Below are 23,179 nucleotides of genomic sequence, written 5' to 3'. Positions count from 1 at the left end.
AAATCACACGTGTATGGGTGGATCGGAGGGGGGGGGGGGTGGCAGTGGGGGCGTCTTTGTAAATTTCGTTTGTCGCTTTATAATTATGAATTGTAATTTATGTATTATGTATCATCTTAAAAATCACAATCATTGATACAATTGCTTCCTTAAAAGGCATAAGCTACTTTATTACCTAATCGAATCTCATTGACCTTATGTAAGCCTATGTGTCATTTCAAATTCATATTAATTCATTTACAACCAAAAAAAGTAATTTGAAATCACATTACATACGATGCATGAGAATTAAGAGATAAATAAAGTGTTTAAAAAATTATTTGGTTTTAAATAAAATTCATAATACACATTTTAATAGAGGTCTTTACGACTATACAGTATTATACATGTATATCGCGGCTGATTTCACTCTCTAAAAGTGCAATGAAAATTATTGGCTTATAAAAATAATGGCGAATGAGCCAGTGAAATTCAGGGAAATTTTATCAACTTTGAGTGGAATTAGAATTCTCCCAGAGTGGTTTATGGTGTCACTTTAGAAATAATGGGAAAATTGTATTATCCAAGTTAGCTATATATTATTCACTCTTTTAAGATTAATTCCTTAGTTTTCAAAGGTCGAATTCCACTCCAACAACAGATAAATTGAGATAAATATAGTGAGGAATCTAACATCGAAATCGAATTTTGCGATTTTTCACAAAACCCAAAATCCTTGGGCAATATTGAAAGTGGGGTAGTCAATGATAATTACCTCACCTTCTTGTATCGTTATGAGATTTTTCTTTTTACAATATGGTGATGATTTTTTCACATATATTCTTGGGTTTGGGTCTCATCTATCAAATGAAAATTAAAAAAATGACAAAATGTTACACTTGAGTGAGCAGCGTCCATTTTTGTAAAGCTCGCAGAAATCGGTTTGCGCAGATAATTCATTTTCACGCTGCATGCGTCAAGGAAATTAGGCAAAAACTGACCATGCGGTACATTTTTCATACATTTCTTTTAATATTTTAGCCAATTGAAATAGGATACAGTTTAAATTTTGTAACAACTTTGCCGCCCAAATTAACAATTTAACCCTAGATAAGAACAATCTTTACTCTTTTTTTGTGCCAGCTGGATCTGAGGACATTACTGAATGTAAACAAAGTTTATTTCAGACATCTCTCCAGCATTTTTTCATAAGTTTTCATCATTTGAAATTGGTTTACATTCATATTTCATTGAATACTTGTTCCTCCACACTTTTCCCAAGCATGACAATGATTAACACAGGGGCGGATCCAGCTTTCGCCAATAGGGGGGGCCGAAAAATATCTTCATCAACATTTTTCTCGATTGGCCGCTATAATCTGATTTTTTTTTTTTTTTTTTGGGGGGGGGGGGGGGGGGTTCAGGGGGTAGTCCTAACTAGAGACTGAAGTTATAAGTATATGTTAGCTTTTATTGTTATAAACAAGATAAGGTATATCATGTGGTCTTAATATATAATGCGAGCGCGAAGCGCGAGCTCAAATTCTTTGATATTTTATGTCTTTAGACCTGAAGATTCTGAGGAGATTTTATAATCATGAAAAAGATAACTATCCAACTAAACAATGCGAGCGCGAAGCGCGAGCCGAAATTTTATCATAGTAACGTGAAAAGGGACTCAATTAGGACTGTTTTTAGTGATTAATGAAGAGGATACAAGTATCCTCAATTAAATAATGAGAGTGCGAAACGCGAGCTCAAATTCTTTAATATTTTATGTCCTTAGACCTAAAGATTCTGAGGAGATTTTATAATCATGAAAAAGATAACTATCCAACTAAACAATGCGAGCGCGAAGCGCGAGCCGAAATTTTATCATAGTAACGTGAAAAGGGACTCAATTAGGACTGTTTTTAGTGATTAATGAAGAGGATACAAGTATCACCAATTAAATAATGAGAGTGCGAAGCGCGAGCTCAAAATTTTTGATATTCCGACCTGAAAACTGGACAGTCTAAGCGCGTTTTTATTTAAATACAGAAAAAGCTGTGTGTCTCAAACAATTAAATGCGAGCGCGCAGTTCAAGCTCAATTTTTGTATATACTGACATGATAAAGGAGCATTTTGACAAATTTTGGTAAGAATTTCCAAAGAGGATGGATAACTCACAAATCAAACAATGCGAGCGCGCAGCGCGAGCTGAAAATTTTGATATAAACAATTTGTGTAAAACAAACAAAGTAATTAAAGCTTGATGTGCGAGCTAAAATATTGTGTGCAAATTGATTTCAGATCTGGATATATAAGTGTCATTTAATCCTCTTGAATGGGATTCATTGGCACAGGCAATGCGAGCACGAAGCGCGAGCGAAATTTTTTATATAAAGTTCTTTTTCCAATTCTTCCCCTCACCCTTTTTTTCTTTCCTTTCGGGGTCGGGCCGGCCGTTACGAGGTTGTAAATTACACATCCTGGGTATGATACCTCTTTCCTACTTTTCTTTAGTGTTTTTCCTATAGTACACTTTTTCTGCAGGTTGTCAAAAAATAGGGGGGGCCGGGGCCGGCTCGGCCCCCTCCTGGATCCGCGCCTGTAACAGAAGGAAAATAAAGCCTAAGCCATTTCATGTGAATCACAGCTCCGTGTATTTAAAGCAGTGGCCTCGCCGGGTGTGTGGGTAGGGGGGGGGGGGGGTGGAATGGCGCTCTATGAAGTGTTTCAGGCAAGGAAACAAGTAAAAAAGGTAAAGTATATCTTCAAATCAATTTTCCTAATTAAAGTCCATGTGTTCTTCATGGTTAACGTCTACTTTTATCCAGATATCTATTTCCAAGTTCTGCGCAAATAATATCACGAACTTTCCAAAAGTAAGTAGTATATGCTCAAGCGGAAAGATTTTTCGACAGTTATATCGTCATTTGCTTTAAGAAGATCTGTACCAATGTTTAAATGTGGAAAAAGCTTCAGGATATAACAAACATGTAATTTTACAGGATTATTTCTAAGTGTAAAGTTGTTTTCATACGCACTATACTGTATTATATATGAATGAGCGTGTTTTATCTTCGCGAGCATTCATTTATTAGTTCTCTTCATATAAAGTTGTCAAAATTAACGGGCAATGAAGTGCCTACATGTGCTCATACAGAAAATTAATACTACCAGCTAGATCCACGTTAAGCTGAACAAAGGAAGTGAGGGACTTCCCAAAGAGGCTCAAATATCGCTTGATAAAAAAAAATCATCTTCAAGTCTCCATCAGACAGCTGAAGGGCAGATGCTGATCCACGAGTGACGCGGGGTATTTTACCCGAATCTTTTGCAAGAAAATGGTAATTTTGCTACTTTTTTTTTTTTTACTTGTGCCAGATTTATGGGAAGTGAGTCATGGAATTTGCTCGCAGAAAAATAATAGAATTATAAGACTTTCGGCGTCGATATATAGAATTTCATAAAGAAACAAGATTCAGTGATTCTCCTGAGCCAGACAGCCCTTCCTTTCTCCCTGATCTCTCTTTCTTTTTTCTTTCTTTCTTCCTTCCTTTCTTTCTTCATTTCTTTCTTTGAATTCTTTCTTTCTATCTTTATTTCTTTCTATCTCTCTCTCTCTCTCTCTCTCTCAGATTTTATTTCCTGGGGGCAAAGGACCAATCTGTAAGCGAGGAATCCACAGAAGTCGTTCATTGTTAATTGCATACTTAAACAAAAATTGAAAATGTCTGGGGGCTGGTGCAACATCTCCACCCTGCTTCATACGGCCAAGCACTTTTCCCCCTTCTTTCTCTAGTCTCTTTCTATCACTCTATGTGAATGCCAAATGAATTACACTTATCATTTCTAATAATAATAAATATTTGGCCTAGTATTGGTTGAGGGAGGAAGGAAAATATGTCAATTACTTCAATCATCATAGAACCACAGCTCATATATCGTTAGCCTCATATTTTCTTAATTTTTTATTTGTAATAATTATTATTATCAAACTATAAATATCATTATCTTTTATAGCAACATTACTATCACCAAAACAACAAAGGTTATCAACCAAAAATTTTAGGTGGGACGTAGGAAAAAAAATTGACAAGCAAAAAAAAAAAAAAAAAAAAAAAAAAAAAAAAAAAGTTATCAACTAAAAATTTAGGGGGGGTCCGTCCCCCACCTAAAATTTAGGGGGGACCCCCCGTCCCCCCCCCCCGCTTCCGCCGCCTATGACCACCACCATCATCATCATCATCACCATAATCATCACCATCATTAATTCATCATCATTCTTATAATATCATTTATAAAACCGAGTAGGCCTTCGTCAGTAGCTAAATGAGGACTCGTTGCACTTAAAAAAATTATGGCAAGCAAGTAACGTTTTGTAGGCTATAAGCTAGTGTTTATATGATTTGCAAATCTACCGGTTTTGGTGATATTCCATTTGCATACCAAATTACGAAGAAATAAAGTAATTCATAGGTACCATGTGCACGTGGTTATGAGTTGGCATTCTTTTGGGTTTCTACCCAATTTAGGGATGAATAAAAAAATTGGGAATAAAGTTAACTGTTGGTTTCTCAGTATTTTGGAAAAAAAAAGTGAATTTGGTAGGAGACGATGTATAATTAGCAGTTGTTGTAGTATATTTGACCATCTCATCCACTTTCACTCCAATATTTCATAACCCCCCCCCCCCCCCATTTTGGGGGCAGCCTGCAGTGCGGAAAATAGTAAATTTTTTAACTTGATAGTAAAAACGCTTAATTAAAAACAGAAAGAAAAGTAATATAGCGACAACAATCAATGTAAATTCAATATAATATTTATGTACATGGAAGAAGGTGTAAAAACCCAGAAATCATTAGGAGTTTGTGTCAGGATACGTACGCCTGTAAGAGTATACAACTCAACAACAAATACAAAAAGAAAGGGCGACGGGAAAGTAAAGAAATAGAAGAGAGAAGAAAAGAGCAAGATAGGTGAGCAATTAGAAGAGCGGGCATGAATTACTTCGCATGATGCAAGATGAACATTATCTATCAAACAGTACAACAGGCATTTATGATAAGTAGCAGTAGCGAATGCATAGTCATGATAGTGATTTTATTGTAGAACTGGTTACGTACCAGCCTAGGCCCTAACCAGCAGGAAGATACCCAATTAATACCCATCCTATTCATGATTTACAAATTTTCGATCAGGCATGCAGAAAGATCTGCTCGCGCTCCGCGCTCCAGTGCACACGCATCTTGTTCAGGATCACAATATGTTCAATTTTCAAAATACACAAAATTTCAACAACAAAAAACTTAGCTCGCGCTCGCACTATTCAACGTAGGGCTTGATTATTATGTTGCTTTGTATAGAGGTGACTGTTAGGACTACCCCTTAAACAAACAAAAATCAACTTGCATGGAGCGGCCGATCAGTTCCTGGTAGCACCATCTCCAGTGGCGTACCTAGGATTTTTCACAGTAAAACCGTCCGCCAAAAAATTTGACAAGCAAAAAAAAAAAAAAAAAAAAAAAAAAAAGGTCTTCAATCACAAGTGAAGGATTTCGTACCAGAAAAAAATTTGACAAGCAAAAAAAAAAAGGTCTTCAAGTTCGTTAGGGGGGTCAATAAAGGTCTTCAAGTTCGTCAGGAGGGGGGGCAAAAAAGGTCTTTCAAGCTCGTCAGGGGGGGCAGGGATACGTCCTTTGCATGGGTTGTGGCTCGTCAGGGGGGGGCAGACTGCCCCCTCTGCCCCCCCCCCGTAGGTACGCTAGTGACCATCTCGTAAAATCAGACAATCATGAACAAATGTAATTAGAAATATAGGCTATTATAGGCCTAGATATCTACATATAAATATACCATCATGCCAAAAGATGACATGGCTATATATATATTTTGAACAATAAATTAAACAAAAATTACCATAAAAACTGCAGATCGTCTAAATACTAAATTAAATTTTTGAAATCATAGAGAAAGATAGGCTTACAAAGGGCAGTCTAGTCGAGTTGATGAAACGTCTGTCATTCCTCTCACAAGCTCCAGTTCGTCACCTTCACCGACGATAATATTTTTGGCGGGCTCCTTCGATCCATATGCATCAGATCTACAGGTGCGTTCATTTCAAATCAGTCTATCTTCAAAGTTTGCAATATGGATGCCCTATATCACGGGTGCTCCGTAATTGACATCTAAAGATTTCGCGCGTGGCTAGCGCTTCTGAAAATGAGGGAGAATCGCCTTAATGACACCATGTGCTAAAGTATGTATTGATAATGGTGCATGGATGTTGGACTTCGCTTGCACTTGACATGGGAATAATAATCTTGACGTTTATCTTCCATACTGCTCTCACTCTTTGCCAGCCCATGTGGTGTCGCACGGAGCACACGTAGGCCATGCCTTATTTGGCTAAGCCACACCTATTTGCCATGCAAGTCGTGAATAATGTGACTTTGGGTGAAATATTGCATGCATATTCAATTTAGGGGCGCGGTCTGAGGTCCGGTGACGTCATCAGACGAAAGTATCGATTTCACGGAGACCTCCGATCGAGCAACTCATCGATTTCGTCTGGTGGCTGTTTTATTTGCTGGTTTTACGCCAAGCAAAGTTGCTACAAGTTTATTCTGATATCGCGATAAATTGACCATCTTATAAATATCTTCTCAAAACTGCGCAACTTGTATAAAAATTACAAAAAATAAAAAGAAATATCATTCGAAATTATTGATTTGTAAAGAAATGACTCCAACGAAAGTCTGATGCACGAAGGGAGTGTTGCTTAAAAGGGTAATGACGAAACCAAGGTACCGGTTATAAACAATATGGCGGCCTACATAGGGATTTAGCAAAATACCAATAAAATAACTGTTTAGGTCTACAGTGCGTTAAAATGCATTTGAAATATCCACATTCGAAAAAGTTTCTCACTTGGGAAGAGTTGAGGTAAGATGATAGCTGAACATGTATGTGATTGTGCTGTAATGTGAACCAATTTCAGCATCGATTATTTAATAAGGACTTAAGTTACATTACAGTCCGATGCCCCCATATCTGTGTAATCATTGTGTAGACTACTTGGACTCTGACTTGGAGTTGGACAGACACACTTGTTCACTGCAACCACCCTGCCTGTGGGGAATCTTCTTCTTCTTTGTAGTCTGCTTCCTTCAATCCTGAAGATTCTTTCAGAACTTGGTGAAGTGTGTGTCACAAGGGTAAAGTGCATGTGCCAAATATATACATGCTGACACTCCTAGTACCAATGAGGTCCAAACATTACATGTATGGACCTCATAGGCGACATCAGTAGTATTTTTGGTTAGAAATCTCTGAGAACAGGATATTTATATATTATATCACAAGTACAAGCTATATTCCTTTCTCTTATTTAAATTATAATTTTATAGTGTAAATGCATAATAGCAACAACAAAAAAATGAAAGAAATGAAGGGGAACTTACATTTTCACGGCTTTTTCCTGATTTTCTGGGCAGTTGCTCTTCACTTCTGACTCACGATCGAAGCTGATATGAAGATCACGTGATTCGCGTTCTCGTCAGCTGATCGGTTGGTTATTCTTTTCGTCAGACGTTAATAATATATATTTTATAATGCTAGCATTCATCGCTAATTTAGGTGAAAGAGATTGAAGTTAAACAGCGCCAGGTCGGAATCATAATTATTTTGGAAGAGTGTATTTATACACTCGATCTCATACCTGACGTAGACGGCGCTATTCAACAAATGCACAATCTTCAATATAAAAAATAAAACAGAAAGAACGCCTTGAACACATGCCAAAATGCCTAACGATTTCTCCGCGGCATTAACAACTATCGTAAAGGGCGCTCCATTTATTAATAAAGATGGACGTATAGCTGTCTATGGCGACAAAATTTGCCGCGAATATTTACGAAGAATTGTGAGAAATGGTCTGAAAATGCAACAAAAGAACCGGTGAGTACCGATTAAACATTATCAATTTATTTAATAGAACATATTTCATGACTACAATTTAACAATTTCTAGATAATATTGCTTAGTTCTAAGCTAGGGCGGCCCAAATGCGCGTGAGTGGAGTCCCAGTTTATTAGCACGGGTAAGTATTGGGGTGTCGCCTAGAGTGCATGCTGATGGTGCGAGTAAAAACAGGTATGGATCTAGCTGTTGTTGCCTTTCGTCAGTTGCAGACGAAAGGCTTCGGTTGATGGGGCTGTCACAACATTTACTGGGAGAGTGTTCCACATCTTGATGGTTCTGGGGAAGAAGGAGCATTGATGTTGTTGGGTCCGTGATTGTGGCATGAGATATCCTTGAAATTGAATGTGAACAGCTCTTGTTGATCTAGTACATTTGGTGATGTATGCATCAGAGTTGAATGGGACAAGCTCGTTGTGGATCTTGTAGAACATCACAAGGCGAGAGATTTCCCGTCGTTGTTGAAGGGATGTCCATCCTAGCTCCTGCAGCATCGATGACACACTTGATGTATTGTGATATCGATTCAGTGTGAATCTAGCTGCTCTGCGTTGGATCATTTCAAGCTTGTGGATGTTCTTGGAGGTTGATGGATCCCAGACAGTAGATGCATATTCCACCAAAGGTCTGACGAGTGATTGGTATGCTGTAGCTTTCAACTTGGGAGAGTTTACTCGCAGGTTTCTTTGTAGGAAGGCAAGGGTGTTATTAGCCTTTTGACAAACATTGCTGATGTGACTGTTCCATTTTAGGTCTGATGTGATATAGACGGGTCAATATATGGTTTGACCCGGAACAAATTGCAACAAATGATTTTTCAACGGTATTTTGTACTATTTGACCTCAGGAATAACATACTAAAAATCTACCAAAATCCGCATCCGGGAAAGTGGTTATTTTCAAGATGGCGTCCAAGATGGCCGTCATTCACTAAAAATGGATATAACTCACTCATTATCCACCCTAGAATCCTATTTGGATTCATATTCCATGATCCAATGGGTAAAAGAATTATTTATACAAGTTAGAGAGAATATTAGCACTCCAGGGTACCAGGAAAATTCAAGATGGCGCCCAAAATGGCTGCCGTAGTAAAAAAATAATCCACAATTCGTCTATTACTTACTTAAGTGGCTTTAATTTGGTTTCCATATCATGGTTTCAAAAGGCAGAAAATTAGTTACAAGGACAGTCAGTGGTCCAGTTTGTCGAAAATCTAAGAAAGCTTAAAAAATCGGAGTCTAAAATGACTGCTGTTACTTTAAAAATGGACATAGTTCATTTAAAATCCACCTAGGAGATATGATTTCGGTGTCCACACTATGGTTTCATGATTAAAATAATACGTTTAGACTGGTTAAATTGATATGCAGTTGTCCAGATTGCCTAAAACACAAGAGGGTTGTTAAAAAGAGCATCTAAAACGACTCATATAATTCAATAGTGGTCAGAGTTCTACAATATTCATCTGCAAGAAATAATGTTGGTGTCCAAATTGTGGTATGAAGGGTCAAATAATACATTCGGACAAGTAACAAGGATGGTTAGTACCCCATTTTGTCCAAGAATGAATCCATGATGGATTATAAAATTTTATCAAAATGGGTGCTGTTACCAACACATGAAACAATATGATCACTTGTCCCCATGCATTTAAGTGTAGGCACCAAGATTATTTCTAACAGGTAGATATTTTATGTAACAGTAGTCACTTTAGAACCCATTTTTTAAAGCCAACTTGGATCTTAAGGCAAAATGGATTGCTGCATATCATGGTAACCAGTCCCAAAGTATTGTTTGGCCCTTAAAACCCTATTGTAGACACCAAAATAATATCCCCAAGGTGTATTTATAATGTTCTACATCCACTTTTAAGTAACAGCAGTCATTTAAGACCCCCATTTTTAAAGCCATCTTTGATTTTTGGACATACCTGACACCTGACTGTCGTTTCAACTTAACCCAATGTATTGCTTGACCCTGTAAACTCTAGTATAGACAGCAAAATCATACCTCCAAGGTGTATTTATAATAAACTATGCATACTTTTAAACAGCAACAGTCATTTTACACCCCATATTTTTAAGTAATCTTGGATTTTTTAACATACAGACAACTGACTGGTCTTGTAACTTACCCTTGTGTATTACTTGACCCTTTTAAACCATGCTTTTAACACCAAACTCATATTCCCCAGACATATATTAAACAAACTATGTCCTTATGTAAGTGACATCAGACATTTTTTACTCCATTTTTGGAAGCCATCTTGTAATTTTGGACATACTAAGCCACTGACTGCCATTGTCTTGTCCTAATATATAATTTGACCCTTGAAACCATAGTTTAGAGACCGAAATCATATCTCACAGGCGGATTTAAAACAAGCTATGCCACTTTTAAGTATCAACAGCCATTTCAGAATCAAGTTTTGGAAGCCATATTGGATTTTTGGTCATACCAGACCACTGACTGGCCTTAAAACCTGTCCTAATGTATTATTTTGGCCCTTAAACGAGTTATTAAGACACCAAAATCGCATCTCCCATGTCGATATGAAATAAGCTATGTCCGCTTTAAGTAGCAGCAGTCAATTTAGATTCAATTTTTGGAAGCCCACTTAGGTTTTTTGACCGACCAGGCCACTGACTGTCCTTGTAACTTGCCCTAATGAATTAATTGATCCTTGAAACCAGTGGTTTAGACACCAAAATCACCTTTCCGGGCCGATATGAAATGAGCTTTGTCCGCTTTAAGTATCAGCAGCATATTTTTAAGACCAATTTTTGGACACCATCTTCGATTTTTGGACATACCAGACCATTGACTGTCTTAGTAACTTATCCTAATATATTATTTGACCCTTGAAACCAGTGGTTTAGACGTCAAAATCACATATCCCAGTCCAAAATGAAATGAGCTATGTCCGCTTTAAGTATAAGCAGCCATTTAAGAATCAATTTTTAGAATCCATCGAGGATTTTTGCACATACCAGCCCACTGACTTTCGTTGTAACTTGTTCCAATGTATTATTTGACCCATTTAACCATGATATAGACAAAAAAATAATATTTCTGGACATTGAGCAAACTATGTCGGGTTTTTAAAGTAGCAACAGCAATTTTCGACTCCATTTCTGGATGCCATCTTGGATTTTTGAACATACTGGACGACTGACTGTCCTTGTAACTTGTCCCGATGTCTTATTTTGACCATTGAAATCATGGTCTAGACGCCAAAATCATTATGTCCCAGGCGGATATGAAATGAACTATGTCCATTTTAATTATCAACATCCATTTTAAACTCCATTTTTGGAAGCCATCTTGGATTTTTGGACACACCAGACCACTGGATGTCCTTTTAACTTGTTTCAATGTACTATTTCACCCTTAAAACCATTGAATAAAAAACAAATTTAGATGAATTATGGATTTTCAGCCCACGGCATCCATTTTGGGCGCCATCTTGGATTTGCCTGGTACACCGGAGGGCTTATAATTCTTTCTAGCCTAAATAAATTTTTGTACCCCAGACCATGGAATATGGACCGAAATAGGATTCTAGGGTGGATAATGTGTCACTTGTAACCATTTTCAGTGAATGGCAGCCATCTTGGACGCCATCTTGAAAATAACCACTTTCCCGGATGCAGATTTTGGTAGATTTTTAGTATGTTATTCCTGAGGTCAAATAGTACAAAATACCGTTGAAAAATCATTTGTTGCAATTTGTTCCGGGTAAGGCTATTTTTGGTCGTATATTGACCCGTCTAATAGTGACACCAAGATATTTTGTTGCTTCTACAGGAGTAAGGATAGCATCTTTGAGTTTGTACTGGTGTACAATCCTGTTTCGCTTCCTGGTGACTGTGATGACTTCACACTTATTGGTGTTCAATTCCATCATCCATTCAAGTTCAATCCATTCAAAAACTTGAATCTACACGTTGGACTATGGCATGCCAATGCTGTACAGAGCACACACTTTAAAAAATAATTAAAATATCACTTTTGTGACCAAAATTACTCATTTCCGTACAGTTGCAATTTATTTTTCATTAGTAACTTGGTCTTGGGAATAATTTTTGTATTCACTAGAGCGCTCAAAAACTTGAATTTTGGGCATATTTTTGTGTACGCCCTCTATTGGTGGAAAATAATATGGCAAGAAAATTTTCATTTTTTTATCTCTATTTTTAATTAAGAAAAAATAATTTAAAGAATCAAATTTACTTTAAGGGCCAAGTTGTATGACGAATAGGTGTAATGGAAACTGTCAGTGTAAAAAAATCAAGCATTTGTCCCAAAGAAAAAGAGAAAATAAGCCAAACATTGCCATCCTTATTTTGCCACACATGGAGATATAACTGAGAACAAGGTTATATCATAACCTTGTTCATTGAATGAGTGGACAGACAGAGCTGAGACGCGACGCTTGCATTGCAGCATCAGTTGTTCGTCGAAGTTAAACAATTGATATGATAAATAGATTTTTAAAAATCATCAGTATCAATTGTTAAAAGTGTGCAATCCATCTTTGCCAATTGCCATATGCAAATGTCGATGATAAGTTGTTTGCATTGCACTGACACTGCCACTGGCACTGTTATTGACTATTGTTAATTGTTAACAGTGACAAATTAAAAATAAAACTTTTATTAACAGGTTTAATTTAAAATTAAGCAAAAAAAAAAGGTAAAAACATCCAGTTTGCACACCAAGCCTTGCCCAAGCTAACATTCTAACTGAAGATCAATCTTGAATTTCTTTTAATTTCTCAAAAAATCAGTTGAAAATGTTTGTTATATGCTAATGACTAACTTTTTATTCTAAGTCAGTGTGCAATATTTTCTTGGAAGAAAAACTCACCAGCCAATCATTTTCAGATTGAACAAAAAATGGTGCCTCATCCCATGTCTGTGCACCCATTCACTTTTTCTAAACACAATTCAAGGATTTTGATGAGAAAGGCTTCATTTTTAATTGAGGCCGTCACACAAAATGCCTGAAATTAAATATTTTTTCACTTTTTTAGTCAGAATCAGATTTCATAGATTAATCATTTTATTTATTGCAGATGCAAAGTTTTTTTTTGTTTTTTTTAATAAGTGTTGAACTATATTATCTCAGTAGCTACGACAATACTCTAAAGACTAAACAGAATAATCATTTTAGATACCATGATTGGAATTTGGTCATTTCAATTTTTGCATTGCATTCTTTGATATTCTGTTTTGATAGAAATATATTGTTTCATAACTTTATTTCATTTCAGCTGCCTTACCAGTGCTCTAGGGGTAAGTAGATGGCTCACTCTGATCTTTGAAAGAAATTTATCGGGAAAGGGAAGCGAAAGCAAAGGAGCAGGGAGATGATGAGGAGGAGAAAAAGAAGGAGAAATAAACATGATAAATTGGGGAGAAGGAGGAGGGGAACAAGTTGGACCCTTGATTGTGGGATTGCACTAATGCATGCATAATGTAATGATGACAAATTGACAATGATAAAGATAATTTGTACGCAACCAAAAAATTACACGGGGGCGGCGGGCGAATTCGCCCCGGAAAGTCCAAAAAGAGCCCCGGAAAAGGGCTAAAAACATTCACACGAGGGCGACTGCAAAACTCATAATCGCCCCCGTCAACACTGTATATTTATGTAGCATTTCATGCATACGTACGTGATTGCATTTAAATTATACATTATATTGCATTTAAATGTGTACTTGTTTGCATTTGCGTGTGACCGCTTATATTACAATCTTGAGCTGTTTCCTACGCGCACACCAATTGTGCTACAAAATCCCAAACTCATTGCCCGACTGCAGTTGCGAACATCACGTATATATGTACGTAAATCACCGCGGAGCTGCCCGCAGAGTCACACAAGCAAATACAAGATACAGTGGCACAATAACATTGCTCATTTCAGCGCACGCGAGTCCATCATAGGATCGTGTCAGCTAAGAGAACTTACCTGTGAATCTCTGTTTACGGGCGTGAATAGTGCATGTGGTACATGCTGACCAGCATCCCTTCAATGTGGCACACACACACACATACACACACACAGACACACACACACACAAACGCAAAAAAGCCGCGAAATAGCTCCAGAAATTGTAGCCCTGGAAAGTGGAAAAAGAGCCCTGGAAAATGAAAAAGTAGCCCTGGAAAATTTTTAAGTTTCTCCAAAAAGAGCCCTGGAAAGAAAAAAAGTAATTTTTTGGTTGTTTGTACGTATTAAACCCTAAATGATACAAATCAAATATAATTTCCAAAATTCATAATGATTATGATGATACAGGGTAGTAAAGTAATAATGATAATGGTAAATGATAATTAATAAGTGTAAAAAAAGAATGATGATAATGATGATGAAAATGGTAAAAAATCAAAATGGTTTACCGTTATGATGATAATTCTGATGATAATGGTGAAGATGTTACATGTACTATATAACTATAATGATGATAAAATAGTTTATGCAAGATAATAACACTGTTTACAGTGATATGTGTTACACTACTACATACCCTGTCCTAATGATACTGCTGTATGTTTTTCATTCAAGTACACGAAATGTAAATTGATAATGGCAATTCTAATTTTTATCAAGTATCCCAATGGAACTCTTCGTAACTGTATTCCTGATGACCATATAATCAGAAAGGATGGAGTTAGCTATCGGGTGAGTGTTGAAATAAACATCAGAAACCATGGCCCATATTCCATAAACGAGATAAGCATGCTTAAGTAAAAAATGTAAGCATTTTTTCCTATTTTCTGTCTAAGACAAAATTCTTAGCCAAAACGCGTATTCCATAAAGAATGGGCTAAGAATTTTGTCTTAGAATTTGGCTAAGAGTTTTTGCGTGACTAAGGCAGATATAGGATGAATGGCTAAGCAACTTTTCTTAAAACTGCAGAGTCTCTATTCCATAAATTCAACATGGCTTAGAATTTTGCTCTAACTTTAAGACAGTTGTGAGTTGTCTTAATTGTTTTAGTTTCAAGGCAATTTCGGCCCACGCCTTTTCTTTATCCTGAAATGCGATACGTGAATTAAGCGTTTGTCTCAAGATCTCTTCCCTTTCTCTTATTTCTGCTATTAGCGTAATTTTCTCTCCTTCAGTAAAATTGGCCTTCCTTTTTTCTCAGCCTCCATCTTAATATTTGTTATGATGCGATTTTTTGCTTTAACACATAAAATGCATAGACGTTTTACTTGGAGCAGCTGTTATGTTCGCGACAAAAGTTGCGTGACGTTGCAATTTTCTCATGACGTCATAGAATTTGAGACTTTGGCTTAGCCACATCGTCCGACTTGAGACAAATGTCTTAAAGTTTATAGAATATCGTTAGGGAAGATTTCTTAGACAAGCAAAATGCTAAGACAAATTGCTCAAACTTAAGCAAAAAGCTTATCTTGTTTATGTAATACAGGCCAACATGGCCCTTATTTTCTTCAGTATGCATAAAAATCATTTCATGAATTAATAAAGCTGGATTTATAAGAGCATAGTTTATTCACATTCTAAACTCTTGGATAAGCATTGCATGTTGGTGTTTATACATGACAACAAAGGGGGAAAAGAACCTATCTAAACTTTGATTAATAATATCTTGCTTTATCAAAGGCAAAATACAAAAATATATTTGAACATTTCTGAATTAACTACAAATTTTTAAATTCACAATAATTACTTCATATAATCTACATATAAAAAAAGAACTGGTACAAGATTTTTCCATTAAGATTTACCTTTTTCCAATGCACATGAATTTCAAACTCTGTATATGACTTGGGTCTTTACATATTACTTGAGCAATGCAGCTTGAAAAGAAACATTGTAGAAAATTTTAAATATTATAGGCAATTAATGTAATCATAAAATAGTTTTTAAAGGTAATATTTATTAATTCTTCCAGGAAATATTGAAGTTAATTGATCTCAAGTACTTCAATGAAGCACTCCACCTTTCTGTCAACATGCACACAGCGGATTACAACATCAATGTCCTGAGGAAAAGCATGAACCTCATAAATCATAAGTTTCTTACGTGAGTATAAATGAATAAATCAATTTTATTTTTATTTGAGGTTTCTAAAGTTAACTTATTATTATATTTTACTTATTATTTTGTTTGATATAATCTACAAACATATAAAAACGATGCAAGCAAACTCTTTTCAATAAAACATCAACAGCATACATGTTGTACATGTAATAGCCTAGATGTCTTCTATACACATAAATAAGTGAGGGCCTAAGACTGAGCCTTGGGATACAGATAGTTCAAGGTTGATACAGTGAATTGATGATGTGCTAACTCACTCATTTCTCTTGTCATATCAATAAATGCAAAGATAATTTGATTTGGGGAAAAAAAATAATGACAGAATTATTTGTGATAAGTGGAGAAAATACCCAAGGTGTCGGTTTTTTTGGTTTTACATGTAGCATAAAATTCAATGGTCACTAATATGCTTCAACAAAGGAAATGAATATAAAATAAAAAGTGAGCTTAAATTAATGCATAGAATCTGCCATAGAGTTGTCAATTTTGTGTGAATGATTGCCACATCAAATTTGTATTATCTCCACATTCTAACCCAAAACCTACACAATATAACATAAATCTATTAATTCTTCTAGGTTTTCCCTTCATTTCTACTTACTAGAACTTAATTTCAGGTAAATAAATACAGACTGGTTATTTTCTATTGATGTTCTTGACAGTTTTGATGAGCTGAGTGATGTGAGAGTTGCCTTCCAAGTTTACGAAGCAGGAGACATGAAAGGAATGATCATAGATAAACATACACTTATGAGAACTCTTAAGGTAACAATACATTTCCTAATTTGAAATGGTTTACTAAGTTTAATCAGATGTTGTTTGAAGGTTTGCATGGTGGCATGTACAATCGCTGATGTGGTTTACGGTACACCATGTGGAGTGTTATAGAAACAGTGGATAGAAGAAGAGAAGAAATGGATAGGCGAGAAAGTGGAGATTTGAGAGTAGAGTATTCTTTCTTGAAAGTAGTCCTGAAAAGGACTGTAAACCAGGAAAGATTGATGAGTTGAGAACAGCTTGAGTAGTAGAGCTAGTGAGGAGATGCTGGCTTGAGTCGGCGAGTAGAGATGATGAGTAGTAGAGAGACTCGACGTTTCACTCCTGATGACGGACAGTCAAGCTGTCCGAAACGTCGAGTCTCTCTACTACTCATCATCTCTACTCGCCGACTCAAGCCAGCATCAACTTTCAAGAAAGAATACTCTACTCTCAAATCTCCACTTTCTCGCCTATCCATTTCTTCTCTTCTTCTATCCACTGTTTCTATTACACTCCACATGGTGTACCCTAAGTTTAATCACTCACTAAAGGGGTAATCTCCGCTGAAAAAAATTATATCTAGATAAATAAAGTAAAATTTACCAAGCAAACTATTAAAAATCTGATAACATATAAAAAAGTTATTGAATTAAAAAAATTAAAAATTTTTGGTAAAACAGTTATATGCATATCATCATGAATATTTATTAGGTGGGCTGATGATGTCATATCCCCACTTTCCTTTTTCTCATTGTTCTTATTTTTTGTTAAGCCATATCCTAACCAATTTTGCTCAAATGATTGTCACCTGTGTTTGAAATTTTGGATCTAAAATCGTGTAATTAACAATCAAAAGTGCTAACTCTCCTACTGAATATTACCTTTAGTCTTTAAAGGTTTTATTTTTGAGCCTCTATTTTGTATACCTAAATGTTTTTGACAACCTCATCCCCATGCAGCTCTGTGGACGTACCATAGCCCCGTTGAAACTGATGCACAGGGTTAAACACATGGAGGAGAGGTTGGATGAGCCTGGTCGCATCCAGTTCTATGAATTTCTTGACCTGATCGTTCTGTAAGTCTCTACGATGTGGTAATAGTTGTCGTTGTTGTAGTCACAAAACACCCTAATGCATGAATTATGAAAAATGTTGAGGGGATTTTACATGTATTTAGGACTCTTTAGCTAGAAGTCAGTTGGCCTTCTTTAGGTAATGCCATGAGTGTAATGTCCCCAAGGTTCTATGATATTTTCTCCTGCAATAATTGCTCCTACCGAAAATCCATGCATGAAGTCAAATCTGGCGAACGTTTCATGAACATTTTCGTCTGACAACTTTCCTTGATTCTGATTGGCTTAAAAGCAATGTTACTATGGTAACTGTCGGATAAAACGTCTGACAAGTCCTTTCATGAAACGCTCCCCTGAACTTCAAACCAAATCCTAACCTAATCCTAATCCTCACATCATTCTTAACTAAAAAAAAAAAAACCTACATGTAGCATAAGACCCACCCCATGATTTAAGAAAAATTAGTGGAGGGGCAAATGTTACATTACCTTCCCAACATTTCTTAGGCCATTTTGACCTTTAAACCTTCCTTTCTCTAGTTCAAAAAAGATGAAATTGATAAATGATATAATAAACTTTGTCTTGTTTTCTAAAATCACAGGTGCTATCTTTCCAAAGATGTTGTTGTTCCTGATCCTAGGGTAGGGCCGATGGAGAAAACATGGAGGAAACTATTTGAGGTAAGAAGATCGATTTTACAATACATTACTATTCCACTACTACCTCTTTCTCTGTCTGTCCGTCTCTCTTTCTCTCTCTCTCTCTCTTTGTCTCTCAATGTCTGTCTGTCTGTTTGTACTTCTATGTCACCGGTGTATCGGCTCAGTTGGTAGAGCGTCTCACTACCAGGAGGCCGAGAGTTCAAGCCCCGGTCACATCAGACCAAAAAGATATTAAAAGCTGGGACTTGCTGCTACCCTGTTTGGCATTCAATGAATTAAGAAATAGATCAAATAACATTTCATATTGAAGATTTTAAAGAAAATCTAAAAATTTCATGTATTACATCTAACATCTATAAACTCTTTATGTTCATTGTATGTCCAGTATCAATCAATATACATAATGATATATTATCATTCTTATATATATATATATATATATATATATATATATATTCGGTAGATATTCCACGTGTTGGAGTAATATTAAGAGAAACAAGATTGAAACTTTCATGCTTTAATCCAACAAAATTTATTTATTTCAGCGTAACGCTGAAGGTTTCATCAAGATCGGATGTGATGTGGGAGGGTTATGACATTTTGAATTTTGCTTAATTTTTCACATGTATTTGAGTGCTGTGCAGCGCTGGACAGCGCTCTCACAGGCTCCCACTTTACTCTTTAGTTTGTCCTGGAATAGTTGATTAGGCATGGTGATTTTTACACTAGCTGAGAGGATAAAGTCCATAGAATAGAATGATGGCTTTGGGTACTGCCATGGATTCTGCATTTTCCAGTATTTATCATCTAATTTTTGCAGTTTTTCTGTATCAAAGTACTTCACATCACCTTTGGATTTCTACATGCAGTGAATCTGCCACTGTGCCCTTTCAGGCTCGTCATTCAACCATTCTATTCACTGGATTCTCTAATCATCATATGCCTTTTGTTCGACTGGACTTCAGTGATGACTTGGACTATTGTGATCCAAACTTTAAGTCCATTCACATGAAGATGGCTCTGAATGTAAGACTTATTCAGTACTCAGCATTGTATCTTCAAAGCCTACGACCTCATGAGGATGACTGCACACTTGACAGTGAAGTCTGCTCTCGGATTAGTTGTCTACGTTTGCTACGCAAACCATGCAGTCTCCATGGAGTTCAAACAACAGCGCCATCTTCACCTTGCTCACGATATTGGAAAGAAGGAAAGCGCAGACGATGGAGAAAACGCGGGAAGAGGGGTGGGAAACGTATCAATTGTCTCCAACCAATTCCTGTGCTAGTCTCCATCCCAGACTCATCCTGCAGACATGAAGTGCGAGATTTATCTCGTTCATCCCATCATTCCAATCTCGTCTACTTAACTCCGGTGCAGGAGGGGCCTGGATTTGTTCCTTCAACACCTCAAAATGGTGCAACCTGTCTTAAAGCTGGCCAATGGAATTGTCGATCCATGAACAATAAATCTACAGAGATTTGTGACTTGATCATTAGTAACAACTTGGATCTTCTGTTCCTGACCGAATCATGGCTGTGTGGTGATTCCCATGACAACGTCACAATTGCGGACATTACCTCAACTCTGCCAGACTTTCGTGTAATACATGAACCTCGCAAATCTAGGGGTGGAGGCATATGCATCATACATCGCTCCTCCTTGGAACTCACCAGGAATTCCTCCACGATTTTCTCTTCTTTTGAGCACATGGATGTCCTGGTCCGAATCTCGACTTCTGTCGTTTTCAGATCTTGTGTCATATACAGACCACCCCCATCATCGAGGAACAAACTGTCATATCACAATTTTGTGACAGAATTTTCATCACTACTAGAATCACTTGTGATTGATCAACATCAACTGATGATTGTGGGGGATTTTAACATCCATGTTGATGACGAATCTGACAGAGATGCTAAGATATTCCTGGATATCTTAGATGCAAGTAATCTGCAACAGCACGTTAGGTTAGCTACACACCAAGCTGGGCACATTTTGGATCTGCTCATTACAAGGAAGTTCGGTCATCCAATATTGAACACGGACATCATTTCTGGACTTCCTTCTGACCATTCAGCTGTGCTTACCACTCTGAACTTTGTACGTCCTGTGTCAAAAAAGAAGCTGATCACTTGTAGGAAACTTCGTGATATTGACATTTTCAAGTTCAGGAATGACCTTAAACATGCATTGCTTGAACTCCCTCCAACCAACGATGCTTCTGATATGGCTGTTCAGTATAACACTGTCTTGAAACAACTCCTTGACAAGCATGCACCGAAGCAATCTAAACTCGTCTCTCTCAGGCCAAAAGCTCCCTGGTATACGGATAAAGTTCGCGAGGCGAAAAGAGCCAAACGCCGTGCTGAACGTATATTGAATAAGTCTGGCCTTGAAATCAATAGACAAATATACAAGGAGAAGTGTAAATCCTACAACGCTATCTTACAGCAATCAAAATCTCAGTACCTGACTGATGAGATAGCGCAGTGTGACACTAAGCAGCTTTTCCAGTTCACGCAGAGGCTTTCTTGTCCAACGGCACAAGTTCTTCCTGATCATGAATCAGATACAGGTCTTGCAAACGACTTTGGACTCTTCTTTTACAACAAGATCCAGAATATTATCTCGAGTCTTAAAGAGGTCTCCTGTCATTCACCCGATATTGATGGAGAAACAACGTCCTGTAGACTTTCCATCTTCGAACCTGTTACGGTTTCGGAAGTTCGGAAGGAGATTCACAAAAGCCCTTCAAAATCATGTCTACTAGATCCTATCCCAACGTATCTTGTAAAGGACTGCATCGAGGAGCTTGCTCCATTCATAACCAGACTTATAAACCACTCTTTGTCTTCTGGAGTAGTACCGGCGGCATTCAAACAATCGCATGTCTTTCCTCTCCTGAAAAAAGCATCACTGGATCGCAATGACTTCAATCATTACCGTCCCATTGCGAACCTGCCTTTTATTGGTAAGGTCCTTGAGAGGATTGTTGCTGCCCGACTGAGGTCACATCTTGACGATAATAGTCTATTTCCCGCAATGCAGTCCGCTTATCGCCAATGCCACTCAACTGAAACAGCCCTTCTAAAAGTCACTAATGATCTGCTGTTAGCTATAGATAAAGGACATGAGGCTGTTCTGATTCTGTTGGACTTCTCTGCAGCATTCGACACGATCGACCACACCACAATGATACAGCGCTTCCATTGCAGATACGGGTTTGATGGAATGGTCCTGCAGTGGCTCAGTTCTTACCTTGAAGATCGAACGCAGGTTGTAGCTATCAACAATGTGCAGTCGAACCCATTTCCCCTTCCATGTGGAGTACCGCAAGGGTCAGTCATGGGACCACTCGACTTCATATTGTACACCGGACCTCTGACTGATGTCATCAATGCTCACCAGGACATTCAGCACATCATGTACGCTGATGATACGCAGTTGTATGTCATCTTAAAATCTAGTGAGGTTGCAAGTGGGATGTTAAAACTAGAACAGTGTATATCTTCTGTGAAATCCTGGGCTACTAGAAATCATCTGAAGTTCAATGGTGCCAAGACTGAACTTATCCATGTCACATCCTCATTCCGCAAGTCATCAGAGCTCCCAAAGTTTGAAGTTGATGGGGCTGTAGTCAAGCCATCGGAATGCTCTAAGGACCTTGGGGTTGTAGTGGACGGTAAACTCTGCATGAAACAACACATCCAGAAGATCTGCAGAACTGCTTCATTCGGCATCCATAGAATAGGGAAACTCCGAAAGTACCTCGACAAAAATTCCACGGAGAGACTGGTCAATGCATTTGTTACTTCGCAGATTGACTATTGTAATAGTCTCTTGATCAACTTGCCTGCATCTCACTTGTCTAAGCTCCAGCACATCCAGAACACAGCCGCACGTCTAATCACACGCACAAGAAAGCATGAGCACATTACTCCTATTCTTCGTTCACTTCACTGGCTTCCTGTTCCACAACGTATTCAGTTCAAGATTCTTCTTCTGACCTACAAGGCTTTCAATGGACTCGCACCATCATACATCAATGAACTCATCAAGCCCAAGACGCAGACCACTTCCATCCGGCTCCGTTCATCATCATCAATTCACTTACAGCTAGCACCAGGTCCACGTACTAAGACACGCTACGGTGACCGTGCTTTCTGTGTGTGTGCCCCCAAGCTTTGGAACGATCTCCCAGTGATAATCCGTGATTCTCCTTCTGTAGACACCTTCAAAATCAGACTCAAAACATATCTATTCAATGGACTGTAGTTCGATTCACTGATTCCATGTCACCCCGTCTGTTTTCTTTAATTACTGATAATGCAATGTAATCTAATATAATGTAATTTAATGTAATATTATGCAATTGTAATGTAATATAATTTATTATGCTCTTCATAATCCTTATACATGTATTACGTTAATGATATAAATGTTAAGCGCTTAGAAACTAATGTAATAAGCGCTATATAAATGTACATTATTATTATTATTATTATTATTATTTTATTTTCACCTATTTTGATTAACATTATATATTGTGACGTCGAAATGATGTTTTATGGCAAAAAGAAGCTGCTGAAAACTGCTTATCTAATAAAAGAGAGCCAATGGAGTAAATTAGAAAGTCAAAAAGGGGCCTAAGCTTT

General features: G+C 37.2%; 1 protein-coding gene across 3 annotated transcripts in view; it reads left to right on the top strand.

Annotated features, from left to right (window-relative positions):
* Positions 1-6,504: 6,504 nt before the first annotated feature.
* The window catches only part of LOC129268456 (uncharacterized), a 32,026-nt gene continuing 15,351 nt past the window's right edge, over positions 6,505-23,179 (top strand). Inside the window, exons 1-7 of one of the 3 annotated variants that reach the window (XM_054906009.2) lie at positions 6,505-6,910; positions 13,224-13,245; positions 14,567-14,638; positions 15,880-16,010; positions 16,691-16,793; positions 17,747-17,862; positions 18,461-18,539. In XM_054906009.2, coding sequence (XP_054761984.2) covers positions 6,858-6,910; positions 13,224-13,245; positions 14,567-14,638; positions 15,880-16,010; positions 16,691-16,793; positions 17,747-17,862; positions 18,461-18,539 — 576 coding nt within the window. In that variant the 5' untranslated portion in view covers positions 6,505-6,857. The remainder of the gene's footprint in view (positions 6,911-13,223; positions 13,246-14,566; positions 14,639-15,879; positions 16,011-16,690; positions 16,794-17,746; positions 17,863-18,460; positions 18,540-23,179) is intronic. The other 2 variants (XR_010294616.1, XM_054906007.2) reach the window with 2 other exon arrangements.

This window comes from Lytechinus pictus, chromosome 9 (assembly GCF_037042905.1).
Source record: "Lytechinus pictus isolate F3 Inbred chromosome 9, Lp3.0, whole genome shotgun sequence".
NCBI classification, from domain to species: domain Eukaryota; kingdom Metazoa; phylum Echinodermata; class Echinoidea; order Temnopleuroida; family Toxopneustidae; genus Lytechinus; species Lytechinus pictus.
The sequence above is the reverse complement of the archived record's forward strand: the minus strand, read 5'-3'. Positions and strand labels throughout refer to the sequence as shown.